The 21,067-nt window shown below is 46.0% G+C and overlaps 1 protein-coding gene across 1 annotated transcript; it reads right to left on the bottom strand.

Annotated features, from left to right (window-relative positions):
- Nucleotides 1-862: 862 nt before the first annotated feature.
- Nucleotides 863-19,115, bottom strand: LOC134759878 (group 10 secretory phospholipase A2-like). Its single transcript, XM_063714841.1, has 4 exons — nt 18,315-19,115; nt 13,994-14,144; nt 11,265-11,371; nt 863-1,056 (listed from the first exon to the last, which is right to left on the bottom strand). Exons 1-4 carry the CDS (start codon nt 18,409-18,411, stop codon nt 1,046-1,048), a joined length of 366 nt encoding a protein of 121 aa, XP_063570911.1. The 5' UTR covers nt 18,412-19,115; the 3' UTR covers nt 863-1,045.
- Nucleotides 19,116-21,067: the final 1,952 nt, after the last annotated feature.

Below are 21,067 nucleotides of genomic sequence, written 5' to 3'. Positions count from 1 at the left end.
AGTCTGTTTTGGAAGACTCCTTCTTTGTGTCCCTAAATATGATGCATTTTTCACTTATTTCCTGAGGAGACTATTGCTGTTTCTTAAAGGTTCAATAGCCTTTTTTATCCAATTTGTGATGGATTCAAAAACAGAAGGAAGGATTTTTCCAGGAGGTATCTCTGTTTCTGTAATGGAATAGCCATTAGTTCTAGTTTCTCCCATTAGCTAGCTCCCCCCGACATTCTCTCTCTCTCTCACGCACACACACACACCCCTTGAGTGTTCCGATGAGGACCCTGTGGGCTGTGAGTTCCTGCCTGACAACATAAGAAGTTGGAGTAGAGTCAGCCCCTTCCCACTGCCTGTCAGAATTCTACTTTCTTCCTTTTCATTTTATAAACCCATTCATCCAAGCTGTAAGATTAAAAAAAGCAAAATTACTAGACCCCCTTAAAGAATTGGGTAATTTTTGCAACATCATCATCTCTTCCCCACCCCAGCATCCCACCATCAGAACAAACAGGCAGACCTCTTGGTTTGACTTTTCAACACTCAGCCATATTTGAAGTGATGATTACTCTGGTTAGGAATTTCATATATTTTAAATGTGGTTTCAAAGGTCTTTTTAAAATTAATTCCTCTTTCCAGCCTTCCTCTGTCTTTTTCTCTCCCCCTTCCCTCTCTCCTTCCCGTGTGTGCCTGTGCATGTGTGTGTGTTTCTGTATTTTAAATGTGTTCTTTGAAGACAGACCATGTTAGATTTTGTCAGTGGCACATTTCCTTGATGGCTATTTTATCAGCATGTTTTTCTTCACCTTCCAAAGATACGTATCCGCCTCCAAATAGCGTTTAATTAAGAGGTCTTCCAAATAAATCTCTCAAAACAAAAGCTACTTTATTCATCATCTGCATGGAGAGCAGCCAGGGAAACTCATCTGTGAAATGCATCATTAGGAACCAGAGGACTGTGTTTGTGCATTTGCCGGAGAGTGGGGAGATATCGATGGTGTTAGTAAAATCCTGATTTTCAGTTCCTTCTTCTCTGATCAGAATAAGAATTAGGTTACACTGAAACTGAATGACAAGAGGTAGCATAGAGAAGAAAAATGCATTATTTTTCTTATTGTAATATTCTTCTTCCCATATTCTTTTTCATACCAAAACATGGTGCTAAAGGTCTTTAAGATTCATATATGTAAGCTATATATGAAAAGAAAGCAGAATTATGTGGGGAAAGTAAATATTTACTTTTCTGTAGACTAAAAGTAAAAATCTTCATATTTCTGTTTTACTGGGTTTTTATTTTAAAAGATTTAATTGACAAACATTTATATATTCAAGGTATACAATGGGATGATGCAATGTCTGCATACCTTGTGTAATGATTACTACAATCAAATTAATTAACATATCCATCACCACTCAGTTATCATTTTTGTGTGTGTGTGAGTGTGTAATAGTAAGGACAATTAAAGTGTACTCTCATCAAATTTCAAGTAAACAATACGGTATTATTAACTATAGTCACCATACTGTATATTAGATCCCCAGAACTTATTAATCCTATAACTAGAAGTTTGTGCCCTTTGACCAACACCTCCCCATTCCCCCAACCCTAGCCCCTGGCAACCACCTTTCTACTCTTTGCTTCAATTGGTTCAACTTTTTAAAGATTTCACATATAAATGAGATCATGTAGTATTTGTCTTTATATGTCTGGCTTATTTCACTTAGCATAATGTCTTCCAAGTTCATCTATGTTTTCACAAATGGAAGGATTTCCTTCCTTTTTGTGGCTGAATAATATTCCAATATATTATATGTATAATATTCCATTATACATATAATATTTCAATATCATAATCCATTATATATAGAATATATACACCCATATTTACTTATATTTACATACACACACTTATATACACATACATATATGTCAATTTCTTTATTCGTTCATCAATGACACTTAGGCTGTTTCAATATATTAGCTAGTATAACTAATGCTGCAATGAACATGGGGTAGAGATCTCTCTTCTAAATACTGATTTCATTTCCTTTGAATACATACCTAGAAGCGATATTGCTAGATCATATGGCAGTTCTGTTTTCAATTTACAAAGGAACCGCCATACTATTTTCCATAGTGATTTTTTTTAGGTAGTTTACTATTAGTGTATAGAAACACAACTGATGCTTGTTGATTTTTGTTTCCTGCAACTATACTGAATTAGTCTATTAGTTCTAACAGATATTTGGTGGGATCTTTAGAGTTTTCTATAAGTAAGATCATATTATCTTCAAACAGACAATTTATCTTCCTGCCATATTTCGATGCATTTTACTTCTTTTCTTTTTTCCTGCTTAATTGTTCTGGCTAGCCCCTCTAGTACTACGTCAGATAGAAGTGGCAAGAGTAGGCAAATTTATCTTTTCCTTAATCTTAGAAGAAAAGCTTTCAGCCTTTCAACTTTGAGTGTGATGTTTACCATGGGCTTGTCATACATGGCTTTTATTGTGTTTAATTTATTCAGCGTTTTTATCATGAAAGAGTTGCATTTTGTCAAATCCTTTTTCTACATCTTTTGAGATGATCGTATGATTTTTATTCTTCATTCTGTTAATGTGGTGAATCACATTTATTTATTATTTGTGCATGTTAAACAATTCTTGCATCCCAGGGAGAAATTCCACGTCATCGTGGTGTATGATCTTTTTAATGTGCAACTGAATTCAGTTTACTAGTATTTTGCTGAGAATTTTGGCATCATGTTCATTAGAAATACTGGCCTGTATTGGAAAAAACTACTTTAAAGTTCATATGGACCCAAAAAAGAGCCCACATCACCAAGTCAATCGTAAGCCAAAAGAACAAAGCTGGAGGCATCACACTACCTGACTTCAAACTATACTACAAGGCTAAAGCCTTATACTTTACAAAACAGCATGGTACTCTTACCAAAACAGAGATATAGATCAATGGAACAGAACAGAGCCCTCAGAAGTAATGCCACATATCTACAACCATCTGATCTTTGACAAACCTGACAAAAACAAGAAATGGGGAAAGGATTCCCTATTTAATCAATGGTGCTGGGAAAACTGGCTAGCCATATGTAGACAGCTGGAACTGGATCCCTTCCTTACACCTTATACAAAAATTAATTCAAGATGGATTAAAGACTTAAACATTAGACCTAAAACCATAAAAACCCTAGAAGAAAACCTAGGCATTACCATTCAGGACATAGGCATGGGCAAGGACTTCATGTCTAAAACACCAAAAGCAATGGCAACAAAAGCCAAAATTGACAAATGGGATCTAATTAAACTAAAGAGCTTCTGCACAGCAAAAGAAACTACCATCAGAGTGAACAGGCAACCTACAAAATGGGGGAAAATTTTTGCAACCTACTCATCTGATAAAGGGCAAATGGCTAATATCCAGAATCTACAATGAACACAAACAAATTTACAAGAAAAAAACAAACAACCCCATCAAAAAGTGGGTGAAGGATATGAACAGACACTTCTCAAAAGAAGACATTTATGCAGCCAAAAAACACATGAAAAAAATGCTCATCATCACTGGCCATCAGAGAAATGCAAATCAAAACCACAATGAGATACCGTCTCACACCAGTTAGAATAGCAATCATTAAAAAGTCAGGAAACAGGTGCTGGAGAGGATGTAGAGAAATAGGAACACTTCTACACTGTTGGTGGGACTGTAAACTAGTTCAACCATTGTGAAAGTCAGTGTGGCGATTCCTCAGGGATCTAGAACTAGAAATACCATTTGACCCAGCCATCCCATTACTGGGTATATACCCAAAGGACTATAAATCATGCTGCTATAAAGACACATGAACACGTATGTTTATTGCGGCACTATTCACAATAGCAAAGACTTGGAACCAACCCAAATGTCCAACAATGATAGACTGGATTAAGAAAATGTGGCACATAGACACCATGGAATACTATGCAGCCATAAAAAATGATGAGTTCATGTCCTTTGTAGGGACATGGATGAAACTGGAAACCATCATTCTCAGCAAACTATCGCAAGGACAAAAAACCAAACACCGCATGTTCTCACTCACAGATGGGAATTGAACAATGAGAACACATGGACACAGGAAGGGGAACATCACACTCTGGGGACTGTTGTGGGGTGGGGGGAGGGGGGAGGGATAGCATTAGGAGATTTACCTAATGTTAAATGAGGAGTTAATGGGTGCAGCACACCAACATGTCTCATGTATACATATGTAACTAGCCTGCACATTGTGCACATGTACCCTAAAACTTAAAGTATAATAATAATAAAATTTTTAAAAAAATAGAGACACTTCTCTTTCTAATGAATTGAATGGCACTGTGTATATGCCTGGCAATTAATTCATGCCCTAATGATGCCAAACAACCATTAAAATGATGTTGCAGGATATTTGATTACCTGGAAAGATGATCAGAATATATTGTAAGATGGGAAAAAAAAATACTGGTTTGTAATTTTCTTTCTTTTTTTGTAGTACCCTTATCTAACTTAGGAATGAGATAATGCTTGTCTCATAAAATGAGTTTGGAAGTGCTCCTTCCTCTTTAAATGTTTGGGATAGTTTGGGAAGGGTTGTTGTTGATTCTTCCTTAAATTCTTGGTAGCCATGTTTCTGTTTTAAAGAGTATTGGCACTTAGGATTGGCTTTTTCATGTGTTAAAGTCCTTGTAATCCTGATATGCTAAGCCACATTACTTAGAAGACTTATAATATATTCTCTATAAACTACCAAGGTTGAGGAATGGAATTATCAAAATGTGTGGCTAATGGAAGCTATATGACTTAATAATATGAATCATCTCCTGATAAGACAACTAAATGCTTTTATTATTAAAAACTGTATTAGTATTTAGTCAGTACATTAATATCTGGCAACACTTAAAGATGTACTGTCACTTACTGAGTTGCTCTTTGACCTTTGTCAATTCATTTAACCTCTTTGGGCCTAATTTTCTTCATCTATAAAATGGAAACAAAATCATTTCTAGTTCATAAAGGTTATATTAAGGAATATGTAAAACAGTAAATGTCAAAATATCCTATACATATATGGGGTTATTTTTTGTTATCTTGCTATGGTTAAAGTTTTAGAGTGACAGTTAATAGAATTTCAGATTAATAGAATCATAACAACAGGATTTATTTTAATTGAGATTTTAGGTTAGTGAGGAAAAGGTGGGATCATAAGCTAATAATTTTCTATACCTGAAGTACCATTTCCAAAAATATAAGGTTTGCAAATAATTGATTTGGCTTAGAAAATCCACATTGCTCAACCCATAATTACAAGTTTTCCCCAACTCTAAATGAGAGGGTTGGATGAGATGATACCTGGGGCATGTTCAGGCCTAAAAACTGATTATATCATCATATTAATTCAGATTTGATCTTATGCCAAGTTCTAATCCGTAGTAAGAAGATATAGCTGAAGATCTTAAAAAACATACTTCAAGTAGGCCGGGCATGGTGGCTCATGCCTGTAATCCCAAAACTTTGGGAGGCCGAGGAGGATGGATCAGGAGTTCAAGACCAGCCTGGCTAACATGCTGAAACCCTGTCTCTACTAAAAATACAAAAAAATTAGCCCGGCATGGTGGCGCGCACCTCTAGTCCCAGCTACTCAGGAGACTGAGGCATGAGAATCACTTGAACCCGGGAGGCAGAGGTTGCAGTGAGTTGAGATCATTCCACTGTACTCCTGCCTGGGCTACAGAGTAAGACTCTGTCTCAAAAAATAAATAAAAATAAAAACATACTTCTAATAACGCTTACAATAGCCTCTTTGCCACCAGAGCAGACCAAGTCAGCACAACCCGGAGTTTTAATCAAGAGTTGGAACAGATCTTTGATTCTCTCTAGGAGTTAGCAGGGGTCAGAGAGAAGTTCAGATAAGGATGGGAGGAGGAGATAGAAGAAAAATTCCCATCCAATCTGTTTCTCAGCTGGACACGGTGGCTCATGCCTGTAATCCCAGCACTTTGGGAGGCCGAGGTGGGCAGATCACCTGAGGTTAAGAGTTTGAGACCAGCCAGGCTAACATGGTGAAACCCCATCTCTACTAAAAATACCAAAATCAACTGGGTGTGGTGGCAGGGGCCTGTAATCCCAGCTACTCGGGAGGCTGAGGCAAGATAATCACTTGAACCCAGGAGGCAGAGTTTGCAGTGGGCAGAGATCATGCCACTGCACTTCAGCCTGGGTGACAGAGCAAGACTCCATCTGAAAACAAAAACAAAATCTGTTTCTCATCTTACAAACCTTTTCTCATCTTCACAACACCTATCTTACAGGTAAGGAAGCTGAGGTTAAGAGAAGTCAAGTTATTAGCTCAAAGTGATGAAACCCTCCTCCATCTAGAGCCAAGTGATTTTCTTTTTCTTTCTTTCTTTTTTTTTTTTTTTGAGATGGAGTCTTGCTCTGTTGCCCAGGCTGGAGTGCAGTGGTGCAATCTCTGCTCACTGCAATCTCCACCTCCCAGGTTCAAGCAATTCTCCTGCCTCAGCCTCCCAAGTAGCTGGGACTACAGGTGCATGCTGCCACACCAGGCTAATTTTTTCTTGTATTTTGTAGAGATGGGGTTTCACCGTGCTGCCCCGGCTAGTCTCAAACTCCTGAGTTCAGGCAATCCCTCTGCCTCAGCCTCCCAAAATGCTAGGATTACAGGTGTGAGCCACCACTCCTGGCTGTGATTTTCAGCAAAGGTAGCAGGATGATTCAATGGGGAAGAGTCTCTTCAACTAAGAGGGCTGAGATAACTGGATAACAACACGCAAAACAATAAAGTTCAACCCCCTACCTCACTCCGTAGACAAAAATTAACTCAAAATGGATCAATGACCTAAATATTAGAGTTAAATATGATAAACCTATTAGAAGAAAACTTAAGGGTAAATATTTATAACTTTGGATTTGGCAGTGAATTCTAAGGACACCAAAAACATGAGCAACAAAAGACAACAGATTAATTGAACTTCATCAAACTTAAACACTTTTGTGCAAAGACACATCAAGGAAGAGAAAAGACAACTTACATAATGGGAGAAAATATTTGCAAATCACATATCTGGTGAGTCAGTATCCACAATATATAAAGAACTCTTAACTGGGCATGGTGATTCATGCCTGTAATCCCAGCACTTTCAGAGGCAGAGGGGCAGAAGGATTGCTGGAAGCCAAGATTTTGAGACCAGCCTGGGCAACATAGGGAGACCTTATCTCTACAAAAAGTTTAAAAATGGCCAGGTGTGGTGGCTCACACCTGTAATCCCAGCACTTTGGGAGGCCAAGGCAGATGGATCATGAGGTCAGCAGTTCGAGACCAGCCTGGCCAACATGGTGAAACCCCGTCTCTATTAGAAAATATATAAAAATCAGCCGGGCATGGTGGCGCATGCCTGAGACAGGAGAATCGCTTGAATTCAGGAGGCGGAGGCTGAAGTGAGCCGAGATCACGCCATTGCACTCCAGACTGGACAAAAAGAGTGAGACTCCATCTCAAAAAAAAAAAAAAAAGGCTAAAAATTAGCTGGGCACTTGGCCAGGCACAGTGGCTCATGCCTGTAATGCCAGCACTCTGGGAGGCCATGGCGGGTGGATTGCTTGAGGTCAGGAATTTGAGACCAGCCTGACCAACCTGTTGAAACCCAGTCTCTACTAAAAATACAAAAATTAGCTGGGTGTGGTAGCGGGCACCTGTAATCCCAGCTACTCAGGAGGCTGAGGCAGGAGATTCGCTAAAACCTGGGAGGCAGAGGTTGTAGTGAGCCGTGATCGTGCCACTGCACTCCAGCCTGGGTGACAAAGTGAGACTTTGTCTCAAAAAAATTACCCCAGCATCGTGCCACTCACCTATAGTCCCAGCTACTCAGGAGGGTGAGCCAAGAGGATAGTTTGAGCCCAGGAGTTTGAGGCTGCAGTGAGCCATGATCATGCCACTGTACTCCAGCCTGGGTGACAGAGCAAGACCCTGTCTCAACAAGAGAAGTAAATCAGGATTACCGTATGACCCAGCAATTCCACTCCTAGGTATATACTCCAAAATATTGAAACCAGGTACTCAAATAAGTATTTGTTCATGAATGTTCATAGCAGCACTATTCACATAAGCCAAAAGGTGGAAACAACCCAAATGCCCATCGTTGAATGAATGGATAAACGAAATGTGATCTATCCATGCAGCAGATGTTATTCAGCCATAAAAGGAATGACGTACTGACACATGCTATTAATACAACATGAACAGGATGGGTGTGGTGGCTCATGCCTGTAATCGCAGCACTTTGGGAGGCTGAGGCAGGCAGATCACTTGAGGTCAGGAGTTCAAGACCAGCCTGGCCAACATGGTAAAACTCCATCTCTGCTAAAAATACCAAAATTACCCAGGCATGGTGGTGCACATCTGTAATCCCAGCTACTCAGGAGGCTGAGGCAGGAGAATCGCTTGAACCCGGGAGGCAGAGTTTGCAGTAAGCCGAGATGGCACCACTGCACTCCAGCCTGGGTGACAGAGCAAGATTTCGTGTCAAAAAAAAAGAATGAAAGAAAATGAGCAAACCTCAAAAACATTATACTAAGTGAAGAAGCCAGAAACATAGTGTATGATTCTATTTATATGAAATATCTAGACAGGGTAAATCCAGAGATAGAAAACTGGTAACCTGGTAAGTTTACCAGGTGTTGGTGGTAGGGAGGAATGGGAACAGATTGCTTAAGGGGAAAGGGATTTTTCGAGGCGGAGTGATGAAAATGTTTAGGTGGTGGTTGGATGACATTGTGAATATACTAAGTATCACTGAATTATACACTTTAACATAGTTAATTTTATGTTATGTCTATTTTCTTTTTTGTTGTTGTTGTTGTTTTTGAGACAGAGTCCCACTCTGTCGCCCAGGCTGGAGTGAATTTGTGCAGTCTCGGCTCACTGCAACCTCCACCTCCTGGATTCAAGCAATTCTCCTGCCTCAGCCTTCTGAGTAGCTGGGATTAAAAGCACCCACCTGTATTTTAGTAGAGACATGGTTTCACCATGTTGGCCAGGCTGGTCTGGAACTCCTGATCTCGTGGTCTGCCCACCTCAGCCTCCCAAAGTGTTGGGATTACTGTTGTGAGCCACCACGCCCAGCCTCTTTTTTTCTTTACTCTTTTTTTTTTTTTTTTTTTTGAGACGGGATCTCACTCTGTTGCCCAGGCTGAAGTGCAGTGGTGCAATCTTGGCTCACTACAGCCTCAGCCTCTCTGGGCTCAGGTGATCCTCCTACCTCAGCCTTCCAAGTAGCTGAGACTGCAGGTGCAAACCACCACACCGTGCTAGTTTTCATATTATTTGTAGAGATAGGGTTTCACCATGTTGCCAGGCTGGTCTTGAATTCCTAGGCTCAAGCCATCTGTCCGTCTTGAGATTACAGGAGTGAGCCACAGCACCGAGCCTGTTATGTCTATTTTCAAGTAACAGAAAATAGAAAAAAAGGGATGTAACTAGTGGTCTGGATCATGACTAGCTCTTCAGATAACTTTTGAGTCTCGCTGCCGAAACTCAAGCCTTATCTACATTCTCCCTGTACCATTACTCACTTCCTAGTTGTTTTCATTGTTTTAGCTTTCTTATTTATTTGAAGGGAAACTATAAATGGAAAATGCCATACATCAGAATGGAATCTATTTCTTTTTGTTATTGTTTGAGATAGAGTCTCACTCTGTTGCCCAGGCTGGAGTACAGTGGTGCGATCTCGACTCACTGCAACCTGTGCCTCTTGGATTCAAGTGATTCTTCTGCATCAGACTCTCGAGTAGCTGGGATTACAAGCATGCACCAACATACGAGGGTAATTTTGTATTTTTAGTAGAGGCGGGGTTTCACCATTGAGGCCACTCTCAAACTCCTGGCCTCAAGTAATCCACCTGCCTTGGCCTCCCAAAGTGCTGGAACTGTAGGTGTGAGCCACAGCATCCGGCCCAAAATGGAATCTTAAAAATAAATACCACGGCCAGATGCAGTGGCTCACGCCTGTAATTCCAGCACTTTGAGAGGCTGAGGCGGGTGGATTGCTTGAGGTCAGGAGCACAAGACCAGCCTGGCCAACATGGCGAAACCTCATCTCTACTAAAAACACAAAAATATTAGCCAGGTGTAGTGGCGGGCACCTGTAATCTCAGCTACTCAGGAGGCTGAGGCAGGAGAATCACTTGAACCCGAGGCGGAGGTTGCAGTAAGCCAAGAACACACCATTGCACTCCAGCCTGGGCAATAGGAGTAAAACTCTGTCTCAAAAAAAACAAACAAAAATATCAAAAAACAAACAAAAAAACCCACACTCCAAAAACAAACAAACAATAAATAAATAATATAAACATAAAACACTACAGTCCTTATGTTATTGCTTTGTTTCAAAATCTGGTAAGATTGCCCTGAGGGACCTGAGGTTTTTAATTGCAGGGGGTTTTTTTATATATCTTTAGAAGTGGTTGGTTAGGTAAAATTTTTTTTTTTTTGAGACTGGTTTTGCCCTGTTACACAGCTGAGATCACAGATGTGTGCCACCACGCCTGGCCAATGTTAAAAAATCCTTTAACTTTTTTGTAGAGATGCACTCCTGGCCTCAAGCGATCCTCCTTCTGGTCCCCACCCCCAGCCCCTTTCTGATAAACATTTACATTGTTTATTATCTGATGCCATTTCTGTCTTCTTCCTTGTCGTCCAGACATCAAAGAATTAGGTTTCTTTAGGGTTTTCTTTTTCAAGTGCTCAGTGTTAAAGATCACTCCCATTAGGGCCGAACACCATGCCTCACGCCTGTAATCCCAGCACTTTGGGAGGCCGAGGCGGGCAGAGCACTTGAGGTGGGGAGTTTGAGATCAGCCTGGCCAACTTGGTGAAACCCCACCTCTACTGAAAAAAACACAAAAATTATCTGGGTGTGGTGGTGCATGCCTGTAGTCCCAGCCACTTGGGAGGCTGAGGCATGAGAATCGCTTGAACCCAGGAGGCAGAGGTTGTAGTGAGCCAAGATCACACCACCACACTCTCACCTGGGTGACAGAGCAAGACTCTGACTCAAAAAATAAATAAAATAAATGTCACTTACATTAGATATACCCAAGGGGTGGTCTATAGAGAGTTGGAAGCAGTGGTTATTGCAACAGGGGCACAGAAATCATCTGGCTATGCCAGGATGCCCGGGGGATACTCGGGGTGTGTGGCATGGTGGTGCTGGGGACTCACCGCACAGGACGCTCTGATTGACACACTGCCAGGAGTAGCGCTCTGTCTCGGGGCTGCAGCCGGCCTCCTCAGCTCGAGTGTAACAACAGTCGTGGCGATGGCAGCACCTGCAGATGTCACATGGGCAGGACAGCAGGCGGGTGAAGCTCTCTCCTGGCCCTCCTCTCTTGCCAGGACCATGGGTGACTGAAGACCCCCGGGGAGGCACAGCACCCTCTTATCTAAGCTTTTTTTCTTTTTCTTTTTTTTTTTTTTTAGGGACAGGGTCTTTCTCTGCCACCCAGGCTGGAGTGCAGTGGCACATTCATAGCTCACGGCAGCCTTGAACTCCTGGGCTCAAGCGATCCTCCCACCTCAGTGTCCCAAGTAGCTGAGACTACAGGCACACGCCAGCATGCCCAGCTGGATTTTTAATTTGTATTTCCTTTGAGACAGCATATCTCTCTGCTGCTCGGGCTAGAGTGCAATGGCTCAATCATCTCACTTTAGCCTTGAACTCCCGGGCTCAAATGATACTGCCACCTCAACCTCCCAAGTATACTACTACAGGAACACAAACTCCTTTTTCAAAGTTTTTGTAGATACGGGGTCTCACTATGTTGCCTAGGCTGGTCTCGAACTCCCAGGCTCAAGCAGTCCTCCTACCTCAGCCTCCCCAAATGCTGGGATTACAGGTGGGAGCTACTGTATGCCTGGCCTTATCTAAGCTGTTTCCCTGAAAATCCCCGTCTTGGGTAATGATTCCATTGGCCCCACCATGCCCTGTCCTGCCTCCCTGGCTGTGCCCAAACTTGGTCCCTGCCTGCCTGCCTCACTGTCTGGGTCTCGAGCTCCTGTGACACGACTCCTCTCTCTTCCTGGAGTGATCCAAGCCCTGCCACTTCCTGACTTTGCCCACACTGTGCCCTCTGCCTGGGGCAACTTCATGTCTGCCCTTTGTCCCTTAGGTCTTAGCCCAGGCACAAGCCCCTACCTCCAGAGGTCATCCAGGCCTCACCAGGCTATACCCTCTCATAAAATCAGATTCCCTCCCTTCAGGGTAGGTTTATAATGAAACCCTCCTTAGAGGCCAGGTGCAGTGACACCCATCTGTAATCCCAGCACTTTGGGAGGCTGAGGTGGGATGATCACTTGAGGCCAGGGGGTCGAGACCAGCCTGGGCAACATAAGGAGACTCTTGTCTCTCTTGTCTCTATAACAAATTTAAAAATTAGCTCACCAGGCCAGGCTCAGTGGCTCATGCCTGTAATCCCAACACCTTGAGAGGCCGAGGCAGGTGGATCACAAGGTCAGGAGTTGGAGAACAGCCTGGCCAACACGGTGAAACTCTGTCTCTACTAAAAATACAAAATTAGCCAGGCATGGTGGTGCATGCCTGTAATCCCAGCTACTCGGGAGGCTGAGGCAGGAGAATCACTTGAACCCAGGAGGTGGAGGTTGCAGTGAGCCATGTTTGCACCATTGCACTCCAGCCTGAGCAACAGAGCAAGACTCTGTCTTGAGAAAATAAAAACACACAAAAAATTAGCTCGCCATGATGGCACATGCCTATAGTCCTAGCTACTTGGGAGGCTGAGGTGGGAGGATTCCCTTCAGCCCAAGAATTTGAGGCTGCAGTGAGCCACTATGATTATGCCACTGCACTCTAACGTGGGCAAAAGCGAGACCCCAGGCTAGAGTGCAGTGGCGTGATTTCAGGTTACTGCAACCTCCGCCTCCCAGGTTCAAGCGATTCTCCTGCCTCAGCTTCCTGAGTAGCTGGGACTACAGGTGCTTGCCACCACACCCAGCTAATTTTTGTATTTTTGGTAGAGACAGGGTTTCACCATGTTGGTCAGGATGGTCTCGAACTCCTGACCTCGTGATCTGCCTGCCTCAGCCTCCCAAAGTACTGGGATTACAGGCGTGAGCCCCCACACCTGGACACGTTACTTAATATTTCTGTGCCTTGGTTTCTTCATCTGCGAAATGGGATTCTTGTGAGAATGCAAAGGGATTCCCAGGGCAGTTCCTAGTGCATAGTCTGGCTGCCTTTGTGTGTGTGTGTGTGTGTGTGTGTGTGTGTTTAATATAGAGACAGGGTCTCACTATGTTGCCTAGGCTGGTTTCAAACTCCTGGTCTCCAGTGATCCTCCTGCTTCGGCCCAAAGTGGTGGGATTATAGGTGTGAGTCACCACACCTGGTCACTTTATATTATTATTATTTTTTTCTTTTGAGACAGGGTCTCGCACTCTCGCCCAGGTTGGAATGCAGTGGTGCAATCTCAACTCACTGCAAACTCCGCCTCCTGGGTTCAAGCAATTCTCCTGCCTCAGTCTCCCGAGTAGCTGGGATTACAGACGCCTGCCACCACACACAGCTAATTTTTGCATTTTTAGTAGAGATGGGGTTTCACCATATTGGCCAGGCTGGTCTTGAACTCCTGACCTCAAGTGATCTGCCCGCCTCAGCCTCCCGAAGTGCTGGGATTAGAGGAGTAAGCCACCGCTCCTGGCCAATTTTTTAAGGCAACGTAATCAGCCCAAGTCCAGGGTAAGGGGCAGCTGGTACCAAGATCTGGCCTCATTGGCCATGTTATCCAAGAGGCCTCTGCCTGCCTGCAAAGTAGTACTGCACACTGGGATCTCCCTGGACCAAATCCCAGCTTCAATTTTGGGTACTTCCTCATAAGCGTTGACTACCCCAGAGTGTGAGGGATTTTGTGGCCTGGTCCCAGGCATGCACTCACCAGTCAATGGCATCACGGGGCTGGCCATGGCCTCCCAAGCCACAAAAGCAACCATATTTCATATAGGCGATGGGGGTTCGGGGACCAACACAACCCACAGTTCCTGCCAGTTCCAGGATCCCACGCCGGTACACATGTAATATCCTGGAGGCTGGGGGGTAAACAAAGGTGACAGGCTGCAGGTCAGGGCTTCCCAGACCCCTGGGAAGGGCATTAGCCTGAGACGAGCCTAGGTGTTACAGCCTGGCTGTCTGGGTTTGAATCCTACTTCCTAGCTGTGTGACCTTGGACAAATTCCTAACCTCTCTGGGCCTTGGTTTCCTCACCTGTGAAATGGCAGATAAGCTGACTTCAACTCATATGAACGAAATGAGATAACTGAGTATAAAGCCCCTGGTGCATGAAAAGGCTATTATAATCCAGCTGGGCTCAGTGGCTCACACCTGTAATCCCAACATTTTGGGAGGCCCAGGCGGGCAGATCACCTGAGGTCAGGAGTTCAAGATCAGCCTGGCCAACATGGTGAAACCCCGCCTGTAGGAAAAATACAAAAATTAGCCGAGCATAGTGGTGCAAGCCTGTAATCCCAGCTACTAGGGAGGCTGAGGAAGAAGAGTCACTTGAACCTGAGAGGGGAAGGTTGCAGTGAGCCAAGATTTTGCCACTGCATTCCAACCTGGGCGACAGAGCAAGACTTTCAAAAAAAGAAAAAAAAAAGGCTAACTATTATAATCAACGTCCTCAAGGTAGCCAAGAAGGGAAAAAAGAGTCATGCATGAAACGTTTGTCCAGTTCCCTGTGTTGGGCACTGGGCATCACGGATGACCCTACAGGTGTCTGTCACCAAGGTGGGCTCCTCTGTGGCAGCTCCCGGGCCCTGGCACTGCCCTGTGCTCATGACTTCCCCTCCAGACTCAGGCTCAGGGCCCTTGGTATCTCCTCTTATTTTCACTGCCAGACAAGAAGGCCCCTTGGCCTGAGCCCAGCCATTTTTCTAGATCTTGGCACAGCTCGGACATGTAATGGTGCCTAATGCATGTGACTGGAACCCCTGCACTGGACATGTAGGAAAGGAGGCCAGCCGGGAAATGTAACCCCACATTCCCACAGCCAGCAGGATCTCAAGCAGAGGCTTCAACCCAGGTTTCTGACTTGCAAACCAGTGCTTCTTCCTCCTTACACAGTAACATTAGGGGAAGGTGGCCTTCGGGGTTGCCAGAGCCGAGTGGTACCAGCAATAGAGTGGAAACACTCACACACAGGCTTGCCTGCTTCCTGGGTTAGGGTTAGGGTTTATACGGCTCCGGGAAGTTGATGCATTGTGTTTGATCTTTTTTTTTTTTTTTTTTTTTTTTTTAGGCAGAGTCTCATTCTTGTTGCCCAGGCTGGAGCATAGTGGTGTAATCTTGCTCGCAGCAACTTCTGCCTCCCAGGTTCAAGCAATTCTCCTGCCTTAGCCTCCCAAGTAGCTGGGATCACAGGCGTGCACTACCACGCCCAGCTAATTTTTGTATTTTTAGTAGAAACGGGGTTTCACCATCTTGACCAGGCTGGTCTCAAACTCCTGACCTCATATGATCCACCTGCTTTGGCCTCCCAAAGTGCTAGGATTATAGGCATGAGCCACTACGCTCATCCTGATCATCTTGTCTCTCTTTTTTTTTAGAGACAGGGTCTTACTTTGTCACCAACACTGGAGGGCCGTGGCACAATCATAGTTCACTGCAGCCTCCAAATCCTGGGCTCAAGCGATCCTCCTGCCTCAGCCTCCAGACATACGGGCATGCACCACCATGCCCAGCTAATTTTTAAATTTTTAGTAGATACGGGGTCTCACTATGTTGCCCAGGCTGTTCACAAACTCCTGGCCTCAAGTGATTCTCCTGCCTTGGCCTCCCAAGGTGCTGGGATTCTAGGCATGAACCACCATGCCCAGTCTCATTTCTGTTTTATCTTGAACAGTTTTCATCACACTGACTTTTTTGAGAAGTCCAGGCCAGATTTAAATTCCATTTTGTTTTTTAATCAGTGGAAAAAGTGGCATATTTATGTTGGAGGACAAAGATGAATCAAAGAGGAAGAAAATGTAAAACACATTTGGGGCCAGGCGCGGTGGCTCATGCCTCTAATCCCAGCACTTTGGGAGGCCGAGGCAGGCAGATCACCTGAAGTGAGCAGTTCCAGACCAACCTGACCAACATGGAGAAACCTTTTTCTACTAAAAATACAAAATTAGCTGGGCACGGTGGTGCATGCCTGTAATCCCAGCTACTTGGGAGGCTGAGGCAGGAGACTCGCTTGAACCCGGGAGGCAGAGGTTGCAGTGAGCCGAGATCGTGCCGTTGCACTCCAGCCTGGGCAACAAGAGTGAAACTCCGTCTCAAAAAACAAAAACAAAAACAAAAAAAACACATGAAAATAAAATGGCATTTGCAGTTGAAAGCTTTGCCTTCCTCTCTGGATCGTCACTCTCCCAGCAGCCCACGCCTCTGCCTCAAACCTCCATGGCTCCCACGAGTCTGGATAAAGCTAAGGAGTCTCAATGCACCCCAAGTCCTGGGGGTAGTCAGCCCCTCTCACCCCTCCCTCATCCTCTCACACAAGAGTCATTTACTCTTCCTCCAGTTATGCCCCCTCACGCAGACACTCTGCTGCTCAAATGCCCTCACCCCATCCTCAGCCTGCTCCCAGGCCACCTCCCTTCAGAATCCACCTTGCCTGCCAGGTGGCCATAGGGACCCTCGCCATACTGTCTGCTTGTGGCAGTGCCCTCCGGCATGGGGTGTCTTCCAGAGCAGATCTCTGGCCAAGCGCAGTGGCTCATGCCTGTAATCTCAGCACAATCGGAGGCCAAGGCAGGTGGATCACCTGAGGTCAGGAGTTCGAGACCAGCCTTGCTAACATGGTGAAACCCTGTCTCTACTAAAAATACAAAAATTAGCCAGGTGTGGTGGCGCATGCCTGTAGTCCCAGCTACTCAGGAGGCTGAGGCAGGAGAATCTCTTGAACCCGGGAGGTGGAGGTTGCAGTGAGCCGAAATCGTGCCACTGCACTCCAGCCTGGGCAAGAGTGAGACTCTGTCTCAAAAAAAAAAAAAAAAAAAATGCTGAGCTCTGATATAAGCTGCCCTGGCACACAGTGAGCTTCCAGAAATGGTCCCTTGACCTCTAAATCCATCAAGACCCAGGGAACACACCCTCTCTGAGCACCCTGACAATGTCCCAGTCCCAACACCATACCCTGAAGCTGTCCCCAAAGGTTCCCCTGCCACCCTCCCTGACCACTCTCTGGTATCTCAGAGCCCTAGCAACAGCCCTATAGAGGGAGGGTTCTAGGCATGGGGCGGGCATCCAGCACTGTGCTTATAACCAAGCCAAACACTCCCTTTGTGCCAACATAGGTGGGGCAGGTCACGCTAGGGTCTGTTTGCCCTGTCTGCCCGCTGCAGCCTCCTCGGGGAGGGCCAGGGTTGTCTGTGCATCCTGTGAGCCCCTGGGTCTATGTGCACATATGTGTGTCTGTGCGGCTCTGTGTGTGTGTGTGTGTGTGTACACGGCTCATCTGAATTGTCCTGAGTGCGGTCCCGGGTATCCTTGAGCTGTGTGTGCTTGTGTCCCCCTAGCGGTATCTCAGTATTTTTGCCTGTGGGAGCCGCACACGGCGAGCTGCACACCTGAGGGCCAGGTGAGTCTGGGGCTGGTGCTGTGCCTCCGCATCTGTGTGCTGGCAGTGTCTGCATAGTACTCTGCAGGTACATGTATCTGTGCACCCCAGAAATAGGCAGTCACCCAGGGGACCTCTCTACAGTGACCCCAAAGGATGGATAGTGAGATAGGGGCAGTATGTTCTATTTTTTTTTTTTTTTTTTTTTTTTGTCACAGGGGTTTCTTGTACAGGGGCACGATATATTCTTCTCCCACCACCAAGCCGGGCCTTTCTGCCCCTGCTCCTCCCACCCTCTGGTGTCTCACATCTCAGGGACAGGTGAAATGAAGGATAAGTTCGCGGACCCCAGATCAGGACAACCGGGAGGGTCCCGGGCTGCCGGAAAGGGTCACAGCCGGTTAGGGGAGGGAGCCAGGAGAGGACTCTGCACCCCTGGGGAAGGACTGGGCTAGTTCTGGGTCCCTGGGAGGAGTGAGTGGGGCGCCCTGCAGAAGGCTGGGGCGCACAGTGTGGGTGAGCATTAGAAGAGCGAGCTGGGGGCTCTAGGGCAACTAGGAACTTGGAGAGGGATGGGAGGCAGGGCTGCTGGGTCCCTAGGAAGGGCTGGAGGAATCCCGGAACGCCTGAGTTCCGGGAAAGCCCCTTCCTCACTCACCCTCGCCGGACCGGGGGCCAGGTCGAAGCAGCAGCAGCAGCAGCGACGGCAGCAGCAGGAGCAGCATGATTGGCAGGCACACAGGTAGTGGACCCATCGGAGGGTGGCAGAGGTGGGACGGTGCTGCCGGGCCACCGGAGGCACCAAGCCCAGGGTACACACACCCCGGCTGCCACGCCCCGGCCCGGCCCCCGACCTCACCTTCCGTCGGGGCCCAGGCGGAGGCAGCTAGGGGCGGGCACCTGGGGCGGCGCAAAGGCGTCCTGATCTCTGCATCTTGGCCACTGAAGGGGCTGGAGAGGCCGCGGGGCGCTGAGGACAGGACCGGGAGTCAGGCCCAGGGAAGTCTCCTCGGAATAAGGGAGGAAAAGGCGCTCTTTTGATGTTATTATTCCCCCAGCCCCTCCCCCGCTCACGTGGGCGCCCAAAGGGGACAGAAGACTTGGAGGAGGGGTAGTCCTGAATTTACTTTAACATTTTATTTTATTTGGCCGGGCGCGGTGACTCACGCCTGTAATCCCAGCACTTTGGAAGGCGCAGGCTGGCGGATCACCTGAGGTCAGGAGTTCAAAACCAGCCTGGCCAATATGGCAAAGCCCTCTCTACTAAAAATACAAAAATTAGCCGGGCATGGTGGTGCGGACCTACAATCCCAGCTACTTGGGAGGCTGAGACACAGGAATCGCTTGAACACGGAAGGCGGAGGTTGCAGTGAGCCAAGATCACACCACTGCATTCCAGCCTGGGTGAGAGCCAGACTCTGTCTCTTTCTCGCTCTCTCTCTCTCTCCCTCTCTCTCTCTGTCAGTCTGGAGAGGGTTGATTGTCCCCGGTCAGTCTCTCTAGTCGAGAGAGAGAGAGAGAGAGACAGAGGCTGGGCACAGGGCTCACGCCTGTAATCCCAGCACTTTGGGACACCGAGGCGGGTGGATCACCTGAGGTCAGGAGTTCGAGACCAGCCTGGCCAACATGATGAAACTCCGTCTCTACTAAAAATACAAAAAATTCCCCGGGTATGGTGTTGGGTGCCTATAATCCCAAGTACTCAGGAGCCCGAGGCAGGAGAATCGCTTGAACCCAGGAGGCAGATGTTGCAGTGAGCGAAGATTGCACCACTGCACTCCAGCCTGGGCAACAAGAGCGAAACTCCATCACACACAAACACATACACACACACACACACACACAAAATTAACCAGGCACGGTGGCACGTGCCTGTAGTCTCAGCGGCTCAGGAGGCTGAGGTACAAGAATCGCTTGAATCTGGGAGGCGAAGGTTGCAGTGAGCCAAGATTGCACCACTGCACTCCAGCCTGGGTGACAGAGTAAGACACTATCACAAGGCCGGGCACGGTGACGCATGCCTGTAATCCTAGCGATTTGGGAGGCCGAGGTAGGTGGATCACCTGAGGTCAGGAGTTCGAAACCAGCCTGGCCAACATGGTGAAACACTGTCTCCACTAAAAATACAAAAAAATTAGCCGGGCATGGTGGTGGGCACCTGTAATCCCAGCTACTCAGGAGGCTGAGTCAGCAGAATTATTTGAACCCAGGAGGTGGAGGTTGCATTGAGCCAAGATCGCGCTATTCCACTCCAACCTGAGCAACAAGACCGAGACTCTGTCTCAAAAAAAAAGACTCTGTCTCAAAAAAAAAAAAAACGAGAAGTCTTGATCTGTGATCTTGGGAAAAGCTGCTCACATCAAGGATGCCATCTTCTTCCGGTGAAAAACTTCCCTTTTGTGAGATTATGAACCCAAAGTTCAAGGTCCTAAAGTTTTGCTGTAGTGTGGATGGCAAGGACATTCTTTCTCTGATGTTCTCAGAAGATCCAATCTTCAGGTTCTAGATTGTGAAGGAATTGATTGTCCCCAGTCAGTGAGCCATAAAAAGCTTTCAGTACCTGGTGAAAATACTCTGTACCATAATGATCTACTGTTGTAATATCAGCCCTCCTGCATGGGAAAGCAACCAGAAAACATGCATCGAAAATGACAATTGACAACTGAAATGTTCAAACGGCCCATGAGGTAGCCAAATGCACCTGAAGCTTTGATTGTCTTCCCAGGAACATGGATTTGACAAACGAAACATTGGTTGTGAACTATTTTAGCAATTTATAAGTCAGCACACCAATACATACTTAATTTAGATCATTTTATCTTTTCCATGATGAGTCATGGAAGGCAGAGCCCTTTGTTTTTTGTTTTTAGACAGAGTTTCATTCTTGTTGCCCAGGTTGGAGTGCAATGATGCTATCTCGGCTCACCACAACCTCCGCCTCCTGGGTTCAAGCGACTCTCCTGCTTCAGGCTCCCGAGTAGCTGGGATTACAGGCATGAGCCACCACACCCGGCTAATTTTTTGTATTTTTAGTAGAGATGGGGTTTCTCCATGTTGGTGAGGCTGATATCGAACTCCCGACCTCAGGTGATTCACCCGCCTCGGCTTCCCAAAGTGCTGGGATTACAGGTGTGAGCCATCACGCCCAACTGCAGAACCTTTAATAACAAACACTTTAAGGAGTCAGGAAGGACAAGGTGACCATCTTGATTCTCCATGAGTCCATGGTTAACATCGGACTTACGTGCTCTTGAATATCAGTTGTTTCTCCAGTTTATGTACATAGCACTGATACCTAATGGGTAATCATAGGTAATTTGACTTAGACCTTGGAGTTCATTCAAATTGTATATCTAGGCTGGGCGAGCCCACAAAAAATTAGCTGGGCATTGTGGCACAAGCCTGCAATCC

The sequence above is a fragment of the Pongo abelii genome, chromosome 14 (genome assembly GCF_028885655.2).
Source record: "Pongo abelii isolate AG06213 chromosome 14, NHGRI_mPonAbe1-v2.0_pri, whole genome shotgun sequence".
NCBI classification, from domain to species: Eukaryota; Metazoa; Chordata; class Mammalia; order Primates; family Hominidae; genus Pongo; species Pongo abelii.
The sequence above is the reverse complement of the archived record's forward strand: the minus strand, read 5'-3'. Positions and strand labels throughout refer to the sequence as shown.

Excerpts from the sequence above, each read along its gene's own strand:
- LOC134759878 (XM_063714841.1), bottom strand. The coding sequence starts at position 18,411 with ATGGGTCCACTACCTGTGTGCCTGCCAATCATGCTGCTCCTGCTGCTG. Across the intron at positions 14,145-18,314 it reads TGGCCCCCGGTCCGGCGAGG|CCTCCAGGATATTACATGTG; the intron begins GTGAGTGAGGAA and ends TTTACCCCCCAG. Across the intron at positions 11,372-13,993 it reads CCCCGTGATGCCATTGACTG|GTGCTGCCATCGCCACGACT; the intron begins GTGAGTGCATGC and ends TGACATCTGCAG.